This window comes from Pristis pectinata, chromosome 38, assembly GCF_009764475.1.
Source record: "Pristis pectinata isolate sPriPec2 chromosome 38, sPriPec2.1.pri, whole genome shotgun sequence".
Classification (NCBI taxonomy): domain Eukaryota; kingdom Metazoa; phylum Chordata; class Chondrichthyes; order Rhinopristiformes; family Pristidae; genus Pristis; species Pristis pectinata.
In genome coordinates, this window is record NC_067441.1 from 3,122,584 (window position 1) to 3,143,198 (window position 20,615).

At 55.4% G+C, this 20,615-nt stretch overlaps 3 protein-coding genes across 10 annotated transcripts in view; 2 read left to right on the top strand and 1 right to left on the bottom strand.

The window, feature by feature from the left end:
- Nucleotides 1–2,885, top strand: part of LOC127587022 (histone acetyltransferase KAT5) — a 57,520-nt gene extending 54,635 nt beyond the window's left edge. For all 7 annotated transcript variants that reach the window (XM_052045147.1, XM_052045143.1, XM_052045141.1 and 4 more), the window contains one exon: nt 351–2,885. In XM_052045147.1, coding sequence (XP_051901107.1) covers nt 351–485 — 135 coding nt within the window. In that variant the 3' untranslated portion in view covers nt 486–2,885. The remainder of the gene's footprint in view (nt 1–350) is intronic.
- Nucleotides 2,886–3,406: 521 nt separating this feature from the next.
- Nucleotides 3,407–11,405, bottom strand: rnaseh2c (ribonuclease H2, subunit C). The gene is made up of 5 exons (XM_052044947.1): nt 11,287–11,405; nt 7,885–8,054; nt 6,978–7,090; nt 4,398–4,517; nt 3,407–3,553 (listed from the first exon to the last, which is right to left on the bottom strand). Exons 2-5 carry the CDS (start codon nt 8,039–8,041, stop codon nt 3,407–3,409), a joined length of 537 nt encoding a protein of 178 aa, XP_051900907.1. The 5' UTR covers nt 8,042–8,054; nt 11,287–11,405.
- A 1,544-nt stretch (nt 11,406–12,949) lies between these two features.
- The window catches only part of LOC127587020 (kinesin light chain 2-like), a 35,281-nt gene continuing 27,615 nt past the window's right edge, over nt 12,950–20,615 (top strand). For both annotated transcript variants that reach the window (XR_007958737.1, XM_052045135.1), the window contains exons 1-3: nt 12,950–13,253; nt 17,052–17,308; nt 17,903–18,133. Coding sequence is in view for 1 of the 2 variants with exons in the window: in XM_052045135.1 (XP_051901095.1) it covers nt 17,060–17,308; nt 17,903–18,133 (480 nt within the window). In the remaining variant the exon portion in view is untranslated. The remainder of the gene's footprint in view (nt 13,254–17,051; nt 17,309–17,902; nt 18,134–20,615) is intronic.

Below are 20,615 nucleotides of genomic sequence, written 5' to 3' on the forward strand. Positions count from 1 at the left end.
CTGGTTGCTAGGAGATCAGTTTGTCCGTCAGGGACCCAGATGCCGGGGGAGGCGGTTCCTTCATGGAACAGCTGTAATGTGGCACTGTGCTTATAGAAGGGCGGCGGGGAGGGAGCGCCGTGCGGCGGGAGGGGCGGCGGGGAGGGAGCCCCGCGCGGCGGGGAGGGAGCGCTGCGCCGCGGGAGGGGCGGCGGGGAGGGAGCGCCGCGCCGCGGGAGGGGCGGCGGGGAGGGAGCGCCGCGCCGCGGGAGTGGGGGGTGGCGAGAAGGAAGTGTAGAGAGCTCTGTGCTGAATTGTCTGTGAGCACGGCGCGCCCAGATTAAACACCCCCGGGTGTTGGGCTGTTCCAGGGTCAATACATCCTCACCCTGTCGGAGGACATCGTCGAAGGCCACGAGAAGGCCATGATGAAGAGACACCTGAGGATCGACTCGAAGTGCCTGCACTTCACGCCCAAGGACTGGAGCAAGAGGGGCAAGTGGTAACTGTGTGCTGGCCAGGAGGGGGAGTGGGAGAGGGAGAGAGAGGGAGACCGCCCATTGCTTGGGACTGTACGGACCAACAGTCGCTACCACTGCTCTTCATCCTCCACTTCCAGCGCACAGCCTAACAGTGCTGAGCTAACAGTCAGCATTCCATCCCTCCCGCTGCCACTCCCCCCCCCCCCCCCCCCAACACCAGCGCTCCCCCAGGAGCAGGAGGCACAGATGCCCATAGTGTGGCAGGGTCCACCCCCCATCTCCGCTGACTGGTGAGACCGGCCGGGAGCCCAGTGGCTTGTATCAAGTTGGGCGGGTTTGGTCGCCTCCCATCGATCTCTGGCGGACGGACAGTGCCCTCTGGCTGGATGTTTGACCGGGAGAAGGGGGAGCGGGCGGGGAGGGCGGAGGAGGCCGTTGCACACCGACAGCACTTGCGCACTTTCCAGGAGGACGAGGGCAGCCTGTGACCCAGCGGCAGGAACCTCAGCCCCCATTTCCACCCCCCCCCCCCCCCCCACACAACCCAGGGTGTGTGGCTGGTGGGACGTGCGTCACCGGACTCGCCTGGCGGCTGAGGATGCTCAACTATGATCCGCAGCGGTGACGGAGAACATTATCTGCTGCAACACATGGACTCTGGGGGCCCTGCGTGCGGACGGGAGGTGAGAAGGTACTGAGCGCCTGTCAGCCTCTGAAAGAGAAGATGTCGAGGTCTGCAGGCGACGTGGCCTCGGGCGATGACTGAACGGTGGTCTGAACTGAGCTCAAGCACACAGGATCCTGAGCTGCTGGAGGTCCCTTGTCTGTTTAGCTTCCTGAGTCTAAAGACTGCCTCTGCTAACATACTGTCAGGACCATTTGCTCCCATCCCCACCCCCCACCACTCCCCCACCCCCTGCTCCCCGTCCCTTCCCCTCATCAGGCAAAGAATTACAACAGTGATTCACACTCAGCTTGGGCTAACATGTACAGGCAGTGTAGAGCAAGCTTCATTCTGTCTGACCCTGGGAGTGTGTGATGGGACGGTGCGGAGGGAGCTTCACTCTGTGTCTGACCCCGGGAGCGTGTGATGGGACGGTGTGGAGGGAGCTTCACTCTGTGTCTGACCCCGGGAGCGTGTGATGGGACGGTGCGGAGGGAGCTTCACTCTGTGTCTGACCCCGGGAGCGTGTGATGGACGGTGCGGAGGGAGCTTCACTCTGTGTCTGACCCCGGGAGTGTGTGATGGGACGGTGCGGAGGGAGCTTCACTCTGTGTCTGACCCCGGGAGTGTGTGATGGGACGGTGCGGAGGGAGCTTCACTCTGTGTCTGACCCCGGGAGTGTGTGATGGGACGGTGCGGAGGGAGCTTCACCCTGTGTCTGACCCCGGGAGTGTGTGATGGGACGGTGCGGAGGGAGCTTCACCCTGTGTCTGACCCCGGGAGTGTGTGACGGGACGGTGCGGAGGGAACTTCACTCTGTGTCTGACCCATGTCGTGGGAGTGTGTAACGGGACAAGTTTAGAACTTGTTCCTGGGGACAAGATTGTTCCCCGAGGTGAGGTCTCCCAAGAGAATCCTCCCCACCCAGAATCGTGCTGGTTTACAGTTTCATCAGCTGCCTAACATTGAAGGTTTCTGCCTGAGGAGCTGCAATGGGTCATTGCAAAGCTGCAATCCTGCAGCCTCACATAGAGCAGGGGCAGGGGAAAATCTCCCTGCTCATCCCCCCCCCCCCCGCCCCCATACTCCCCAACTATTCCCTTCTTCCCTTATCTTTCCCCATTTCCCTGTGCCGCTCCACCCTCCGCTGGGCTGAGACAGAACCTGCGTGTGGTGGTGCAGGTAGAACAGCCAGTCTTTGCTCTGGGCAGCAGTGGATAAACTGAATCGGGGGCATCAGATGTGAAATTTTAAAATACCAATCAACGTTTGTACATATCGAGAGGAACCCGAGTCGCCTCAACACCTGGGGGGTGGCCGACTGTGAATCGCTCCGGGGGAGCTCCTTCCCACGGGATCCGTCCAGTCCTTGTCCGTGGGTAGGAATCTCTGTCAGTACCTCTTACAGGAGGGATTCAGCGGGCAGGTTAAGGCTGGGAGGGGCACCTGCGCGCACACACACACACGCGCGTTCTGCGGAGGCAGTGTCACCAGCCCACACCGCCGAGGACTGCTCCTCGTGGCCTTGCATCGTTTCCACACCCACCCCCCCCCCCCCATCCACCGAACACGCGGTAGGCTTCAGTGCGATGCCTAATGTAGTCGCATGTCCTGTGCTGTGTAACTTTCTGGTTGTGTGACCTGACTGTTTGTGTAAACCCATGTATTTCCCTGTTAGAATTGGTAATACCAGCAAGAGTTGTACAGGCTTTTTTTTAAGTAATCTGGATTGTATAGAAAGTAAATATTAATGTATCATGGTTTGGACTACCTGCTGTGGGTTTATTTTAAAGTGGCATAGCTCACCACTCAGCCCAGTTCTCACCGATTACCGCTTATCAGGGGTTGAACCCAAGGCACTGGACGTTAGTCGATAGACCGTGTCAGTCTTGACTTGGAACACTTCAGCCTTCCCTCTGAGTCATCAAGATACAGCACAGAAGCAGCCCTGCAACGCACTCAGTCCGCACCGACCATCAACCACCCATTTACCCTAATCCATCAGGACATGGGAGGGAACCGAGCACTCGGGGGAAACCACGCGGTCACAGGGAGAATGTGCAAACTCCACACAGACAGCGCCGGAGGCCTGGATCGAACCCGGTTCTCTGGGGCTGTGAGGCAGTGGCTCTGCCTGCTGCGCCACTGTGACTCCAAAGTCAGACCCATCGCCCCTGTAACCCAGAGTTAGCCCCGTGCGGACAAATGTGCTGTTAATCCAAAGCGATGCCCCTGGTTTGCATCCTTTGAAGTCGCTGTGGCTTTTTATTAAGAAACTCGTTTATACCGAAAAGTTTAAAAACACTTTATTTGGGAGGTGCACAACCATCACGAGGGCGCTAAACGGCTGCGAGGAAGTTTTCTCTCTGCAGCAGAGGGGCCCGGTGTGATTTTGCCGCCTCATTCTCCTCCCACTGGGGGCGTGGATCTGCAACACACAACGCAGCCCCAGCTCTTAAACACAGCTGTCCTCCCATCACAACCCACGCCCCCCCCCCCCCCCCACTTAGCCTCCCTTCTCTGGGGGCAGCACAGAAGCTCCCCGACTGCCACTCCCCCTCTGTCTGCAGACGTACTTCCTAATGTTGTCAACAGCAACAGGGGCAGGGGTTGGCTCTGGGAATATCCAGAGGGGAAGGGCAAACGAGGAGAGGGGGTATACAATAAATGGGAATTGTGGATGGGAGGGGTGGACAATCTTGAACTCAGTGCCTCGACTAATAAAGGCAAACATGCCGTACATCATCTTCACCTCCCTATTGACTTGTGTGGCCACTCTCAGCGAGCTATGGACTTGGATCCCTAGATACCTCTGTTCGTCAACATGAACAGACATAGTTTGGGCTGGTGTTCTTATTGGGACCAAGGGGAGATTAAACAGAGGTGTAACATTTCGAGAAGGTAAATGGGAAACATCTCCTTCACACAGCAGAGCATTCAGTATCCAAAGGTAATAAATTTTAAGGACAAGATGTTAGAGGAGGTTGGGCAAAGTTTACAGGGTCAGGAACTCACGACTCAGAGAGTTGGATAAACTCCTGATGTGCCGTCGCACAGGCTGGTGAGAGAGATTTAACCTAAACGGCCCCCTTTGGCCATTGGGGCAAGAGGGCTGAATGGACCACGCCAGAAATTTCTGGAATTCCACCAGCCCTGTTGTCTCCTGCACCGTCTGATGCCAACGTAAATCACTGGGTACATGTGTGGGATGTGACGACGGCGGGGGGGGGGGCTTCTATCAGTGCAGGAGAGAGAATGTCAAAAAAGCTCACGGCTTGGGGCGATCTGGGCCAGGTCATCGCCATGACCACGCTGTCATCTGCTGTCGGTCGGGTCTCCAGGTTCCAGTAGGTCAGCGATGAGAAGGCCGATTTCACCCTGACGGTGCGCTCCTGCGGTTCACAGCCAGGGTTACACAGTCATCGAGAGATACAGCACGGAAACAGGCCCTTCGGCCCAACTCGTCTGTGCCAGCCATCAACCACCAACCTCCACTAATGGTGACACAAGAGACCGCAGATGCTGCAATCCGGAACAACAAACAATCTGCTGGAGGAACTCAGCGGGTCAGGCAGCATCTGTGGGGGGAAATGGTTTTGGGTCGAGACCCTTCATCTGGACTGGAAGAATAGAGGGGAGACAGCCGGTATAAGGGGAAGGGATGGGGCAAGGGCTGGGTGGATCCAGGTGAGGGGCAGACAGAGGAGGTGAGGGGTGGAGGTGACAGGGGGCCGCAGATGGTGGGATCTGATAGGAGAGGAAGGTGGAGCCTGGAACCAAATAAGGGAGGTGGGGAGGGCAGACGGGAACAGTGGGGAGGGGACGCAGTGGGAGGGGTGTTCTTTATACTGGCTGCTTCCCCTCCACTCAGTCCTGATGACGAGGTCTCAACACGAAACGCCTCTTCCTTTGCCTCCACGGACGCTGCCTGACCCGCTGAGTTCTCCAGCAGTTTGTTTTGCATCAATCCCATTTTTTAAAAAATTCTCCCCCACATTCCCATCAATTCCCACCCCCCAAATTCTACCCCTCACCCACGCACTAGATGGGCCAATTAACCCACCGACCCCGCAACGTCGTTGGGATGTGTGAGAAAACAGGAGCACCCGTGGGGGGGGGGGGGGGGGGGGGGGGGGGGGGGGGAGGGGGGGGGGGGGGGGGGGGGGGGGGGGGGGGGGGAAACCCATGCGGTCACAGGGAGAACGTGCAAAGTCCACCAGACAGTCCAGCGCCGGAGGTCGGATCGACCCGGGGTCTCCGGGGCTGTGAGGCAGCGCTTCTGCCCACTGTGACGCCTGTCGTTCTGACTGGCCCGGCCTGGAGTCTTAACGCCTCTCCGTGGAAATTTGCCACCCCAGTCCCCGTGCTGTTCCTGCCAACCTCAAGCTCCTTCACCCCTTCCCTCGAAATTTCCAGCCCGGGACATCCCTTCCCCTGAAGCCCACCACCCCCAGCTCTCCCTTCACACATCTTTGTCCCCTCCCATCTACTTCACACACAGGTTCTCCTCCCCCCTCCCCTCCACCCCCAACCGGTTCCAACCGCCATGCACCTCTCCCCTGATGGCTCCCACTCTCACTTCTACTTGTCAAGAGTCCAGCCCTGGTGTTGCTCCCTCCCTCCAGCAGCCGTCTCCAACCTTGGCCCCACTTTGCTCTGTTTTTCCCCTTCTCTTTCCCTTCTCTGTCCACCTCCAATCATTCACCTGCCACTGTCTCCCAGCTCCACTCCCCCCCTGCCCTCCCCCTACCTCCCTGTCATCTTACACCCCAGCAATCGCCTCAGAATCCCTCGCCACCCTCCCCTTCCCCTCTTTACACCCGATGCAGGGTTTCGAGCCGAAACGTCGAGTCCCTTCCCCCCCCCCCCCCCCCCCATGGATGCTGCTCGACCCACTGAGTTCCTCCAGCAGTTTCTCCTTCCCCCAAGCACCCCCTACCCAACCCTTTCCCCAAACCGTCGCTGACCCAAGTTGGCACACACCCCAGTGCCAGGCAGCAGGTTCGACTCCCCATCCCACCTCAGGTCTGAGCTCCCCCTGCACCCCTTCCCTTCCCCACTCTCCCCCCCACCCCCCCATCCCATCCCATCCCAAGGCGAGTCCTCAGTGCCAGACAGCTGGGACCCTCAGCTCTGGCCCCGTCTGCTGGTGAGCACCACTGCCCAACAAGAGCGGGAATCCTCTCCACGTCCCGCTGCTCGCTGTATTGTGGAGGGCCGGGGCTGTCACGTGACAGCACGGCCCAGCACCTGGGCGGAAGACACACCACTGTCAATCAAGGCCTGGCTCCACCCCGCCCATCAGTGCATACCTGACCATTGGCCCTTTAAGCACCTTTGTACCTGGCCTCGGGCCATTGGTCTCCGGTGATCGATTAGTTCCCGCTGGCACTACCTGGGCTGGACTACCCCCAGCCCTCCAGCACTATAAAGAGTGCCCCATGTGCTAGTTTTGTCTCTTTGTTGCCCCCAGAGGAATCGTGCAACAACGCTGGAGAGACCACCGGTAAGCTGTGCACCTCGACAGGTCTAGAAGCATCTTGTTAGGATTCAGGGGGGTGTGGAGCCCTGCCAGCACTGAGTCAAGGGGTGGCGGGTAGCGTAGGGCTTTTCCTTGATTGTGTGTACCCAGTTCGTTGTGTGTGCGTGCGTTTGTGTGTGTGTGCGTGCGTGTGTGTATTTCACCCTTGTTGCAATTTTCCCACATTCACTATTACCGGTGCGTGTGCGTGTGTGTTGCCCCGTTACCTTATCCCCGCGTTAACCTTTGTAAATAAATCATTTGATTCTAAGGCTGTGTTCAGAGTCCTTTACTTTCGAGACCTCGAACTTGTCCCACAACACTCACTCACCTCCTCGTCCGAGCACGGCTCCCGGTCCTCCCTCAGAACGAGCCCGACATAGCCGGCGGGCACAGGGAGATCCCGACCCCGCAGGGCCCGGCCACGATAGGACACCAGCAGCTCTGGAAGGGAGGAGGTGTGGCTTGAGTTGCCGGGCTCTCACCCCCGCCCTGACCCCGTCTCCCTGCTCTCGGTGGGGGGTATCCCATCACACCGGTACCACAGAGGGGAGACGTGCAGGGGAGAAGCTCTGGCCACAGGGCAGCGGCGGTGAGCAGGTGGTTGCACATTCCCCCCCTCCGCCCCCCCCACACCCACACACTAGGGGCAATTGACCCACCGACCCCGCACCTTGTTGGGACGTGGGATGAAACCCACCCGGTCACAGGGAGAACGTGCAAACTCCACACCGAGCACCGGAGGTCAGGATCAAACCCGGGTCTCCGGAGCTGTGAGGCAGCGGCTCTGACCTGCTGCGTCACCTGTAGAGGCAGAATTTCATCAGCACTTGGACAGGGACAGGGATAGGAGAGGTTTACAGGGAATATGGGACTAGCTCAGGAAGATACCTTGGTCAGGTTGGGCCGAAGGGTCTGTTCCCGTGCTGTATGACTCAACGGGTGTGTGGGATCGGACCGAGGGGATTTTTGCAACTGGCAAGCACACGGTGGGCTTCTTCTGTTCCCCGTGATCCTCCGGAGACTCAGCAAATGGAACTGGATAAAAATTTGAAGAGGGGAATGTTGCAGGGAGGTTGGGGAGGGAGGAGTGAACTGAAGAGCTAGGATAGGCTCAACGGGCCGAGTGGCCTCCCGGGTTGTCTTACTCTTGCAGTGAACTTAACCGTCCACGGTGAGTGACCCCCAACCGGCGTCTTACGAAGGAAGGGGAATGGGAAATCTGCGCAGGGACTCACCGCCATCACGTTCCTGGACCGCCGGTGTGAAGTACTGGTCGACTCTGGCGTTGCCGTCGGACTCGATGTCGACCGGGAGCAGGTGGACGCGGTCCCTCGGCGCCCCTCTGAGCATCCCCGCCTCCACCCTGACCGTGGAGTTCCCCGAGCTCGCCATGTCCCTCCGCTGTCTGAGAGAGACGGGCCATCGTTAGTACAGATTCCCCAAATATTGTGCAGAACAAATTCATTCACTTCAGCCCCTCCCCTCCAGACTCTACCCCTCACCCACACACACTGGGGGGGGGGGCAATTAACCACCTCCCCATGGCGGAGGTCAGGATTGAACCCAGGTCTCTGGGGCTGTGAGGTGGTGGCTCTACCCACTGCGCCACCGAGCCATACCCCAGATGACGTTAAAAAAGTGCCCTCTAATTCCAGCTTCTCCGGCCTTTGGGAAGCACCTACCCAGCCCATTCTGGGAATTCCCTGCATTTGAACATTATTCCCTGGAGGGTTTCAACACATCTTCCTTCCCCTCCACACACATCAAACCCTCACCATCCCAGGGGGTAATGAAAATTAAAACAAAACTGCAGAATTTGGAGATCAGAAACAGAAAGCATTGGAAACACTCAGCAGGTCAGGCAGCATCTGTGGAGAGAGGAAATCTAGTTCACGTTACAAGTGGATGTTCAGAACTGGGCCATTCTGTCACAAACAGGAAAGGCAGGTTATCTGAAGTTGTTGAATTCAATGTTGAGGGCAGCAACATGCCAAGGCAGAGGGTGAGGTGCTTGCTCTCGAGTTCACACTTGGGGTACGTTGCAGCCTTTGGGACTCGCATATTGAATTACAGAAATTCAGATAACCAAGCTGTCCTGTTTGTGTTAGAACTGGCCAGTGTGAATGAAAGGTCTTCAACACGAAACTCTGCTTTCCCTCTGCACAGACGCTGTCTGACCTGCTGAGTATTTCCAGCATTTTCTGTTTTGACTGAAGAATGAATTGCAATTGGTACAGAGGTTAAAACTACACACAGGGATCCAACTGCAAAGTAAACAAGCGCACAGTGAAATGTCCCGCGCCATAACGTCCCAACCACTTGCTCGACCTGCACGTTTACTTCTGTAGCTCGTCTGCACCTGGTGAGATTGGTAGACCTTTGAACAGACCTCCTGTACGAAAAAGATGAACCTCTGATCACCCAATCTACCTCATGGTGGCCTTTGCACTTCGTCTACCTGCACTGCACTGTCTCTGTAGCTGTAACTCTACATCCTGCATCCTGTTTCTTCTTACTACCTCAACGTACTGATGTACAGAATGATCTGTCTGGATGGCACGTAGACAAAAGCTTTTCATCATATCTCGGTAAATGTGACAATAATAAGCCAATTACCAATTTATTAAGAAAGTCAGGGAAAGTGGCACTGAGATAACAGATCAGCTATGATCCCACTGAATGGCAGAACAGACACGAGGGCCTTTAGAGTGCCTCTCTGAAGTTATAATGAACCAACCACTCAAATCCTTGGAACAACAGTTATTGGTTTCTCTCCCTTTAGAAAGAGAATATTTCAGGTCTCCCTCCTGAATTTTCATTGTCCTTAAGAGTCAGTGTGATGGCCCACTTGCACTGTTCCCACAGATCTTACACACAATGTCCCGATCAGTGAAGGCCTTCATTGGTCGGGTCATTGAGTACAAGCATCAGGAAGTCACGTTGCAGCTGTATAAAACTTTGGTTTGGCCGCTCTGGGAGTATTGTGTGCAGTTCTGGTCGCCCCATTACAGGAAGGACGTGGAGGCTTTGGAGAGGGTGCAGAAGAGGTTCACCAGGATGCTGCCTGGATTAGAGGGCATGAGCTATAAGGAGAGGTTGGACAAACTTGGGTTGTTTTCTCTGGAGCGGCAGAGGCTGAGGGGAGACCTGATAGAGGTTTATAAGATGAGAGGCATAGATAGAGTAGACAAAATCTTTTTCCCAGGGTAAAAATGTCAAGGACATGAGGACATGCCAGAGGGCGTGCATTTAATATGAGAGAGGGAAAGTTCAAAGGAGATGTGTGGGGCAAGTTTTTTTTCACAGAGAGCGGCGGGTGCCTGGAACGGGCTGCCAGGGGTGGTGGTGGAGCCAGATATGGTAGTGGGGTTTAAGAGGCTGTTAGATAGGCAGGGAAAGGAGGGAGATGGATCCTGTGCAGGCAGAAGAGATTTGGTTTAATTTGGCATCGTGTTCCTGTGCGGTACTGCTCTACGTATATCACAAGACAGTCAGCACAATCTGCCACCACAGACCCCCGGTGACACAGCCAGAACCTCTCATGGCGGGAGAGTTAAATCCGCTTACATCCCTTAACTGATCTCAGAAGTATAGTTTATTGATAATATTCACAGGGAATATGTTTGGCTCTTTCTTTATCGGTCATTCAAGGAGTGGGGGGATAGGGATCTCCAGGCAGAAGAGAACTAGTTTAATTCGGCATTGTGTTCAGCACAGACATTGTGGGCCGAAGGGCCTGTTCCTGTGCAGTGTAACTCTCCGATTCACTAGAATTGTGAATACAGAGAGACTGACGGTGTGCAAACCACACACATTGTGCCGGGTAACTGTGGGATTACATGCGGTAGCCCACCCCTCCTCCTCCTCCTCCTCCTCTCCCTCCCCCTCCTCCTTCAAACTCCCCCTCCATCCCTCCCTCCCTCTCACCCCTCCTCCTCCTCTCCCTCCCCTCCTCCTTCAAACTCCCCCTCCATCCCTCCCTCCCACCCCTCCTCCTCCTCCTCTCCCTCCCCCTCCTCCTTCAAACTCCCCCTCCATCCCTCCCTCCCTCTCACCCCTCCTCCTCCTCTCCCTCCCCCTCCTCCTCTCCCTCCCCCTCCTCCTTCAAACTCCCCCTCCATCCCTCCCTCCCACCCCTCCTCCTCCTCTCCCTCCCCCTCCTCCTTCAAACTCCCCCTCCATCCCTCCCTCCCACCCCTCCTCCTCCTCCTCTCCCTCCCCTTCAAACTCCCCCTCCATCCCTCCCTCCCTCTCACCCCTCCTCCTCCTCCCTCACACGCCCCCTCCATCCCTCCTCCTCCTCTCCCTCCCCTTCTCCAAACTCCCCCTCCATCCCTCCCACCCCTCCTCCTCCTCCTCTCCCTCCCCTCCTCCTTCAAATTCCCTCTCCCTCCCTCCCTCTCACCCCTCCTCCTCCCCCCCACCCCACTCCTCACCCTCCTCCCTCCCACCCCTCCTCCTCTCCCTCCCCCCTCCCACCCCTCCTCCTCTCCCTCCCCTTCTCCTTCAAACTCCCCCTCCATCCCTCCCTCCCTCCCACCCCACCACCTCCCCACTCTCCCCCCTCTCCCCCCTCTCCCCCCTCCCTCCTCCTCTCCCACTTTCTCCCTCCGATCGCCCTCCCTCCGTTTCCTCACCTTCTCCCGCGCCGCCGGATGCCGGAAGTGCGGGGCCGCGGGGCGCGCTGGGAGCTGTAGTTCCCGACACGGTTGCCCGGGCAACGCGTCAGGGCCCGGGCGGGTTCGATTCACACCCGGACCCTCCCCCCGCCCTCACCCCCTCCCCCCGCCCCCACCCTCACCCCCTCACCCCCTCCCCCACCCTCACCCCCACCCCCTCCCCCACACAGCCCCACCCCCACCCCCTCACCCACACACCCCCACCCTCACCCCCTCACCCCCTCACCCCAACCCCTCCCCCACCCTCACCCCCACCCCTCCCCCACCCTCGCCCCCACCCCTCCCCCACACAGCCCCACCCCCACCCCCTCACCCACACACCCCCACCCTCACCCCCACCCCCTCACCCCAACCCCTCCCCCACCCTCACCCTACCCCCACCCCCTCACCCCACTCCCACCACCCCCTCACCCCCTCCCCAACCCCCACACACCCCCTCCCCCACCCCACCCCCGCGGGAGGGGAGAGCGGCGGGGAAGTGGGAGGAAGGAGGGAGAGAAAGAGGGAGTGAAAAACTGAGGAGAGAGGAGGAGGGAAGGATGGAGGTGAGAGGAGGGATGAGGGATGATGGAGGGTGAGGAGGAGGGATGGAGGGTAGGGGAGGAGGGAGGGGCTGAGGATGGATTAGTGAAGGACAACTGGAAGGGGTGGAGGAGAGAGGGACAGAGGTGAGAGTGTGGGACAGGACGGAGGGAGGGAGGGAGAGTGGGGGAGGCAGGGGTGGAGGGAGGAGGAAGGTGTGGGGTGAGGGGGAGAGGGGGAAGAAGGGAGGGGGAGGGGGTCGATGGAGAGAGGGGGAGGGGAGGGGGAGGGAGGGAGCGGGAGGAGGAGGAGGGAGGAGAGAGGGAGGGGGAGGAAGGGAAGGGGAGGGAGGGGAGGGGAGAGGGGACAAGGAGAGGGGATGAGGAAGATTGTGAAGGAGGGGAATATGGAGGTGAGGATGAGTGAAGGGCTGGGGAAGTAGAGGCAAAAGACAGAGAAGGTCCCCATTGCGTGTGACATGGGAGGCCATTCAGCCCATCAAGGCGATGCCATCTCTCCGAACAATCCCATTGCACTCTGAATCCCCCGTGACCAATTCTCCACAAGTTTCTCCCCTTCACCGGGTGGGAGACTCTGGGGTGTTGGGTGGTCACAGGGAGAAGGTGCAACCCGCACAGCGGCGGCGGCGGCGGCGGGGATCGAACCCGTGTCGCAGAGTCAGAGGCACCAGTCCCAGCTGTCAATCAAACCAGTCCTCTCCACCCCCCCAGCTGTCAATCAAACCAGTCTCCCCAGCTGTCAATCAAACCAGTCCTCTCCACCCCCCCAGCTGTCGATCAAACCAGTCCTCTCCCCCCAGCTGTCAATCAAACCAGTCCTCTCCCCCCAGCTGTCAATCAAACCAGTCTCCCCTCCAGCTGTCAATCAAACCAGTTCCCCTCCCCCTCAGCTGTCAATCAAACCAGTTTCTTCCCCCCCCCTCAGCTGTCAATCAACCAGCCTGTTGCCCATGCCAGCCACTCACTGCCCCCGATTCCGCTTGGACCAATCCCCTGTCCCCGCCTTTGTGACGTCAGCCCAAAGGCACTGCAATGTTTTTGGCAGAGGCTGCGGGGGTCTCCCACCCCCCCACCCCTTTAAGGGCGCGATCCCTTTAAGAGCGGTCCCCTTTTCCAAACGAGCCGGCGACGGGCTTTCTTGTGCAGACTGGGTGCGATGCTCAGGAGCCGGGGGCTGATGTCAGTCCTTTTGTGGATTGTGGGAAAGTAGAGCATCACTCGCCTTATTTCCACCCCCCCCCCATCACCTTTGCATGCCTGGTGCCTGGTGCCAAAGGAGCCTGCAGCCTGAATCTCTTGGAAGGTGCAGAATTCAAGGTGATACAGGAATCAGCAAGTACACAAGCCAGGAGCAGCACAGAACCCAGTTGTATTGGAGTTAAGGTAAACAAATCCCATTGCAATGCTGTTTTGTTTCAATCATTCTTGCGCTTCACTGGATTAAATTAAAATTGGTTTAAATATCCTGCTTTGTGTTGGTTTAAAGCCTGCCTGTCTTGCAACGTTCTGAACGAACAACTACTGGATGGTCGCCAGCTTAGTATATTCACCGTTAGGGCGAATTAAATTCCTGTTTTCCCTGTCCGTGGTTAAAATCTCTGCAAGGAGTTATGTATGGATTTAAAAATTAACATGTTTGAAGAATTATGTGCAGACTACTGGAAAGGATCAAAGAGTAATCTATAATTTAAAAATTAATCTGCTGGGTAATTTATTGAAAGGATAATTCCAAGTTAAAATGTTTTAAAAATTATTCTACCTTTTTATTGTTTTTTATTTTGTTGCAATAATTCGGCCCCTGTTGCTGCCCAGAAATGAAGGTCGTTCTTAATGTATGCTGTTAGTCATTGTTGCTTGTCTGGGTAATATTTGTCGGCGGACAGTAATTGTCCCTGATGCGTTTTTGAGGCACCGCATTGCGTCTGGCGGCTCCGTGGAGATCTGCTGCCGCTCGGAGGCTGCAGGTGGAACTGCGCCAAAGTGGGCTGGGAGGCTGGTGGGGGTGGTGGGGAGAGATGGACAGAGTCAGAGGGAAGCAGCTGGCAATTAGCATAACCTGGTCTCCAAACCCCTTTCCCCTTGAAGATATTGCAAGCATTGGAGGGGAAGAATAGTGCCCGAGGGGTGTTAGGATGCTGGGGTCACTGTGCAGGTAAGAAGTCCACCTACCCGCCTGAGGCAGACCGGTGTTGTCTGTGGAACTGATCTTTTTGATTCCTCCCCGCACGTCTCCAGCACTGAGCAACCCTAGTTGCAAATCACAGAAATCCATACTGACACTTTGCAGTGCCGAGGGAGCGCCGCGCTGCAGGAGGGGTGGCGCCGAGGGAGCGCCTCATGGCGGGAGTTGCTGCCGACCAATCTAATCCCATCTGCCTGCGTTTGGTCCACATCCCTCTAATCCTTTCCTATCCATGTAACCTTTTAAACACTGTAATTGTACCCATTTCTGGCAGCTCGTTCCATATACCCTCCACCCTCAGGTCCCCGTTAAATCTTTCCCCTCTCACCCTAAACCTGTGCCCTCTAGTTTTAGACTCCCCTACCCTGGGGAAAAGACTGACCATTCACTTTATCTACGCCCCAAATGATTTTATAAACCTATATCAGGTCATCCCTCAGCATCCTACACTCCAGGGAAAACAGTCCCAGCCTCTCCTTATAACTCAAGCTCTCCAGTCCCAGTAACATGTTTCACCACCCTGTCTACCTGTGTCTCCATTTACAAGGAAATCTTTTTAGTAAGACATTAAACTGAGACCACATCTACCTTCAATTGTCCACCGTTACCTTCCTCCCACAGATGCTGCTCGACCTGCTGAGTTCCTCCAGTAGATATTGTTGCTCCAGATTCCAGTGTCTGCCGTCTCTTGTGTGACCCTATCTACCTTCTTAGGTCAAAGTCGAGTTTATTGTCAGATGCACAAGTCTGTGTGTGCACAGGTGCAATGAAAAACTTACCTGCAGCAGCATCACAGGCACAGAGCATCAGATAAGCAGCATTCACAAGAAAAACATCAATTAAGTATAAATTATCCACAAATTTTACAAGAAAGAACACAATTAGAACAAATAAAATCAAAGTCCATTTTAGTGCAAAGTGGTCATAGTGTTGCTAAACTGTGGTGACTGGGGTTCTGCAGGTTGGCTCAAGAACCAAATGGTTGAAGGCCACCCTGAACATCCCCTCTTCTCTCTTCTACCTTCTGGGAGAAGATACAGGAAAGCCCCAGTGTCCGGACTCGGGAACCGCTTCTTCCCCCACTGCTATCAGACTTTGAACCAGTCACCACATGCAGGGGGCAACTTTTTCACCCAGAGGGTGGTGAGTATGTGGAACGAGCTGCCAGAGGAAGTGGTTGAGGCAGGTATATTAACAACACTTGGACAGGTCTGTGGGTAGGAAAGGTTTCGAGGGATATGGGCCAAACGCGGGCAAATGGGACGAGCTTAGATGGGAATCTTGGTCGGCACGGAGCAGTAGGGCCGAAGGGCCTGTTTCCGAGTTGTGTGACTCTCTCACATTCCCTTCCTGGTAATGCTGCCAGGTTCTTGAACCATTAATCCTACCCCTTCTGTTATTGTCACTTCAGCATTTCGTTTTGCACTACCTCAGTGTGCGCTACTTTACTTGGCACCATTCTGCTGGTTGCTGTGTTGTATTTATCACTGGCATGTACGCTGTTTCCTCTGTGAGCTTCACGCAAGTGAGGGATTCCATTGCACCCTGGTGTATATGACAGTAAACTAATCTAATCCACGTCTGGAGTCCAACAAAGGTGAATCTGGGTCAGCATAGGACAAGAATCTGTACATCCTCAAAATTTCTCCTCTCTCGCCTTAATCCTGTGCCCTCTAGTTCTAGACTGACCTGCCCTGGGGGCATGGGGAAGACTACTTATCCTATCGAAGATGATTAAGATTTCTTTATTAGTCACATGTACGTCAAAACACAGTGAAATGCATCTTTTGCGTAGAATGTTCTGGGGGCAGCCCGCAAGTGTCGCCACAGTTCTGGCGCCAACACAGCGTGCCCACAACTTCCTAACCCGTACGTCTTTTGGAATGTGGGAGGAAACCGGAGCACCCGGAGGAAACCCATGCAGACACACGGGGAGAATGTACAGACTCCTTACAGCGGCCGGAATTGAACCCGGGTCGCTGGCGCTGTAAAGTGTTACGCTAACCGCTACACTACCGTGCCTACCGTGTCCTCCTATAAACCTCCCTAAGGTCACCCCTCAGCCTCTCGCATTCCAGTGAGAATAAACCCAGTCTATCCGATTGCCCCCACACAGGAAATTGGGACCAGCTAAATGGACAACGTGGTTGGCACGGGCTCGTTGGGCTGAAGGGCCTGTATCCCGTGCTGTTTTGCTCTGTGAGTCCAGCCCTCTGTTCCAGGCAACGTCCTGGTGAATCTCCCCTGCACTCTCTCTCTTGCTACCACGTCCTTCCTGTAGTGTGGCGACTGTACAGAGCACAGCGCTCCCTCCTTGCCGCCCCTGGTGTCACTCAGCTAGATGGGTCCATAAGAGAAAGGAGCAGGTCAGCCATTCGGCCCATCGTGTCTGCTCTGCCATTCTATCACGAGCTGATATATTCTCCCATTTAGCCCCACTCCCCCACCTTCTCACCATAACCTTTGATGCCCTGGCTACTCAGATACCTATCAATCTCTGCCTTAAATACACCCAGTGACTTGGCCTCCACAGCCGCCCGTGGCAACAAATTCCACAGATTCACCATCCTCTGGCTAAAGAAATTTCTCCACATCTCTGTCCTGAATGGGCGCCCTTCAATCCTGAATTCATGCCCTCTTGTACTAGACTCCCCTACCATGGGAAACAACTTTGCCACATCTACTCTGTCCAGGCCTTTTAACATTTGAAATGTTTCTACGAGGCCCCCTTTCATTCTTCTGAACTCCAAGGAGTACAGCCCAAGAGCCGTCAAACCTTCCTCGTACGTTAACCCTCTCATTCCTGGAATCATTCTGCACAACGTGAAATCTCTCACCTTAAACCTGTGCCCTCTAGTCCTAGACTCTCCTACCCTGGGGGAACAAAAGACTATGCTCCATGTAATATTAACCCTTAACATCCCAGCGTGAATGGACCTCGGCAAGGCGGAGGAACACCGGCTGCTGCACAGATTGTTAACCCTTTGTTTGCCTGTCAGGCTGGACCATGTCCACCATGGTCTACCCCAGAGACGAGAGGTTGGAGAGACTGACCCAGGATGAGATTGTGATGAACACCAAGGCGGTGATCCAGGGGCTGGAGACCTTGAAGAACGAGCACAACTCCATCCTCAACACCCTGCTGGACGCCATGAAGTCCCTGCAGAAGGGCCAGGAGCCCAGCGTGGTGCAGGAGAAGTCCTGCCTGCTGCAGAAGTCCCTGGAGAGCATCGAGCTAGGGCTGGGTGAAGCCCAGGTGAGGCTGCAGGGGAGACCGGGGGAGTCGGGATGTCCCACGGGGAGCGGGGCAGGTTAAGAGGAGATTTAATCGGGGCGTTGGAACCCACCGGGGCTTCTGACGGAGTAAATGACAGGGAACTGTTTCCGGGGTGGGTGGTGCAGGAGGTGGGGGGGGGGGAGACCAGAGGGAGGGGGAGCAAAGGTGATGGGTGAAAGAACCCGGGGGGGGTGGGGGGGAAGTGGGGGGGGGGTGGAAGAGCAGGACTGTTTGGGGAGATCCTTCCCAGTTCGATGCTCTAAGTGGCAGTTGGTTTTGGGAGGGGGTGGGTTGGGGGGCAGAAGTGGTCCGATCCCAAGAGGTTGGGGAGGGGGTTGAGGGGGGGGTCAAGAATGGAGGGAGGGAGGGGACAGAGAGCTGAGGTATCCCCTTCACCTGCCCCCCCCCCCACACACACACGCATCTCTCTCCTACCCCGACTCGCCCCACTCCCCCTCTGTCACTCTCCCGTTCTCACTCTCCGCCACCCCCCCTCCCTCGATCCAATCTCTCATCTCCCTCCCCTCCGCTGTCCTGCCCTCTCACCTACCCTCCCAACCACCCCCCCCACAGGTGATCATTGCCCTGTCCAATCACCTGAACGCGGTGGAGTCGGAGAAGCAGAAGCTGCGGGCGCAGGTCCGCCGCCTGTGCCAGGAGAACCAGTGGCTGCGGGACGAGCTGGCGGGGACACAGCAGAAGCTGCAGCGCAGCGAGCAGGCAGTCGCGCAGCTCGACGAGGAGAAGAAGCACCTCGAGTTCATGAACCAGATCAAGAAGTTCGACGAGGACGTCTCCCCCTCTGTGAGTGACCCTGGGGAAGGGTATTAGTATTGGTTTATTATTGTCACCTGTACCGAGGTACAGTGAAAAACTTGTCTTGCATACCGATCGTACAGGTCAATTCATTACACAGTGCAGTTACATCGGGTTAGTACAGAGCGCATTGATGTAGTACAGGTAAAAACAATAACAGTAGAGAGTAAAGTGTCACAGCTACAGAGAAAGTGCAGGGCAATAAGGTGCAAGGTCACAACAAGGTAGATTGTGAGGTCAGAGTCCATCTCATTGTATAAGGGAACCGTTCAATAGTCTTATCACAGTGGGGTAGAAGCTGTCCTTAAGTCTGGTGGTACGTGCCCTCAGGCTCCTGTATCTTCTACCCGATCGAAGAGGAGAGAAGAGAGAATGTCCTGGGTGGGTGGGGTCTTTGATTATGCTGGCTGCTTCACCAAGGCAGCGAGAGGTAAAGACAGTCCAAGGAGGGGAGGCTGGTTTCCGTGATGTGCTGGGCTGTGTTTTTCTTTAGCATCCTGAGGAAATAAAGGGGCTGGTGAGTTCTCTTGGCCGTGGCATCTATGTGATTTGACCAGGACAGGCTGTTGGTGATGTTCACTCCCAGGAACTTGAAGTTCTCAACCCTCTCGACCTCAGCACCATTGATGTAGACAGGTGCATGTACGCCGCCCCCTTTCCTGAAGTCAATATCAGCGTCCTTGGCTGGGAATGGGGCAGCTGATGCGGGAGAGTGGGATTGAACTCTTGCTGTGCAGCTCCCCCCCACCTCGCATTTCCCACATGCACCGAGGGATGTGCTTGCAACAGTGCAGCCTGCTGCTGCATCTCTCGCTCTCGCTCTGCTTGCAAAGGGGGTTGCCTGTCTCGGAGAGGCCATTATACACAGAGCAGTGGTACACTGATTGACAAGTCCACATCTGGAGCGTGAGATGGTTTAGAGAAGACTTTACCTTGTATCTAACCCGGAAAGGGGAATAAATTGGTTTATTATCGTCACATGTACCAAGGTACAGTTGCAAAACTTGTCTTGCATTCTGTTCATATTCACCACGACAGTACATCAAGGTAGTACAAGGGAAAACAATAACAGAATGCAGAATAAAGTGTTCGTTATAGAGAAAGTGCAGTGCAGGCAGACAATAAGGTGCAAGGGCCACGACGAGGTAGATTGTGAGGTCAAGAGTCCATCTTATCATTCAATAGTCTTATAACAACGGGTAGAGAGAGATGATGGTCGGGGCTGTGGTGACAGAGCGGAGACTGGAACTTGTATAACACCAAGCAATCAGATCAAACTGATAAGCGTCAGGTAACGTCAATGCCACAGAGTGTCAGCCAATGCCCATCTCCACAACAGAAAGTCTAAGCACCCAGTCCTGACATTCAATAACGTTGACATCATCAAATCCCCACCATCGACATCCTGGAGGTCACCACTGACAGTCACGGAAACCAGCCTTCCCTCCGTGGACTCCGTCTACACTTCCCGCTGCCTCGATAAAGCAGCCGACATAATCAGAGACCCCCACCCACCCCGGACATTCTCTCTTCTGCCCCCTCCCATCGGGCAGAAGACACAAAAGCCTGAAAGCACGTACCACCAGGCTCAAGGACAGCTTCTATATCGCTGTTATAAGACTATTGGACGGACCTCTTGTATGAGAAGATGGACTCACAATCTACCTCGTCGTGGCCCTTGCACCTTATTGTCTGCCTGCACTGCACTTTCTCTGTAACTGGAACACTTTATTCTGCATTCTGTTATTGCTTTTCCCTTGTACTACCTCGATGTACTGATGGGATGAAATGATCTGTATGGATGGCATGCAAAACAAAGTTTTTCACTGTACCTCGGTACATGTGACAATAATAAACTAATTTACCAGTTTACATAAATACTATGTAGTATACACAAGGTTAAAGTGCCCAGTAGAAACACACACATTGGTATTGGTTTATTATTGTCACTTGTACCGAGGTACAGTGAAAAACTGGTCTTGAAAACCGATCATTTCATCCCATCAGTACATCGAGGTAGTACAAGGGAAAACAATAACAGAATGCAGAATAAAGTGTTCCAGTTACAGAGAGTGCAGTGCAGGCAGACAATAAGGTGCAAGGGCCACGACGAGGTAGATTGTGAGGTCAAGAGTCCATCTTCTCATTCAATAGTCTTATAACAGTGGGATAGAAGCTGTCCTTGAACCTGGTGGTACGTGCTTTCAGGCTTTTGTATCTTCTGCTCGATGGGAGGGGGGAGAAGAGAGAATGACCTGGGTGGGTGGGGTCTTTGATTACGTTGGTTACTGGAGGGGGTTAGAGTTGAGATTACATTCAGGTTGGAGGACAGTTACAGCACGGATATAATTTGTATGTTTGTGCTGTACTTGGAATATTTGCTGAGTCTGACCTGTGCCGTACCAAGCCATGATGCATCCAGATAGGTTGCTTTCTATGGTGCATCTGTTAAAATTGGTGAGGTTTGTCG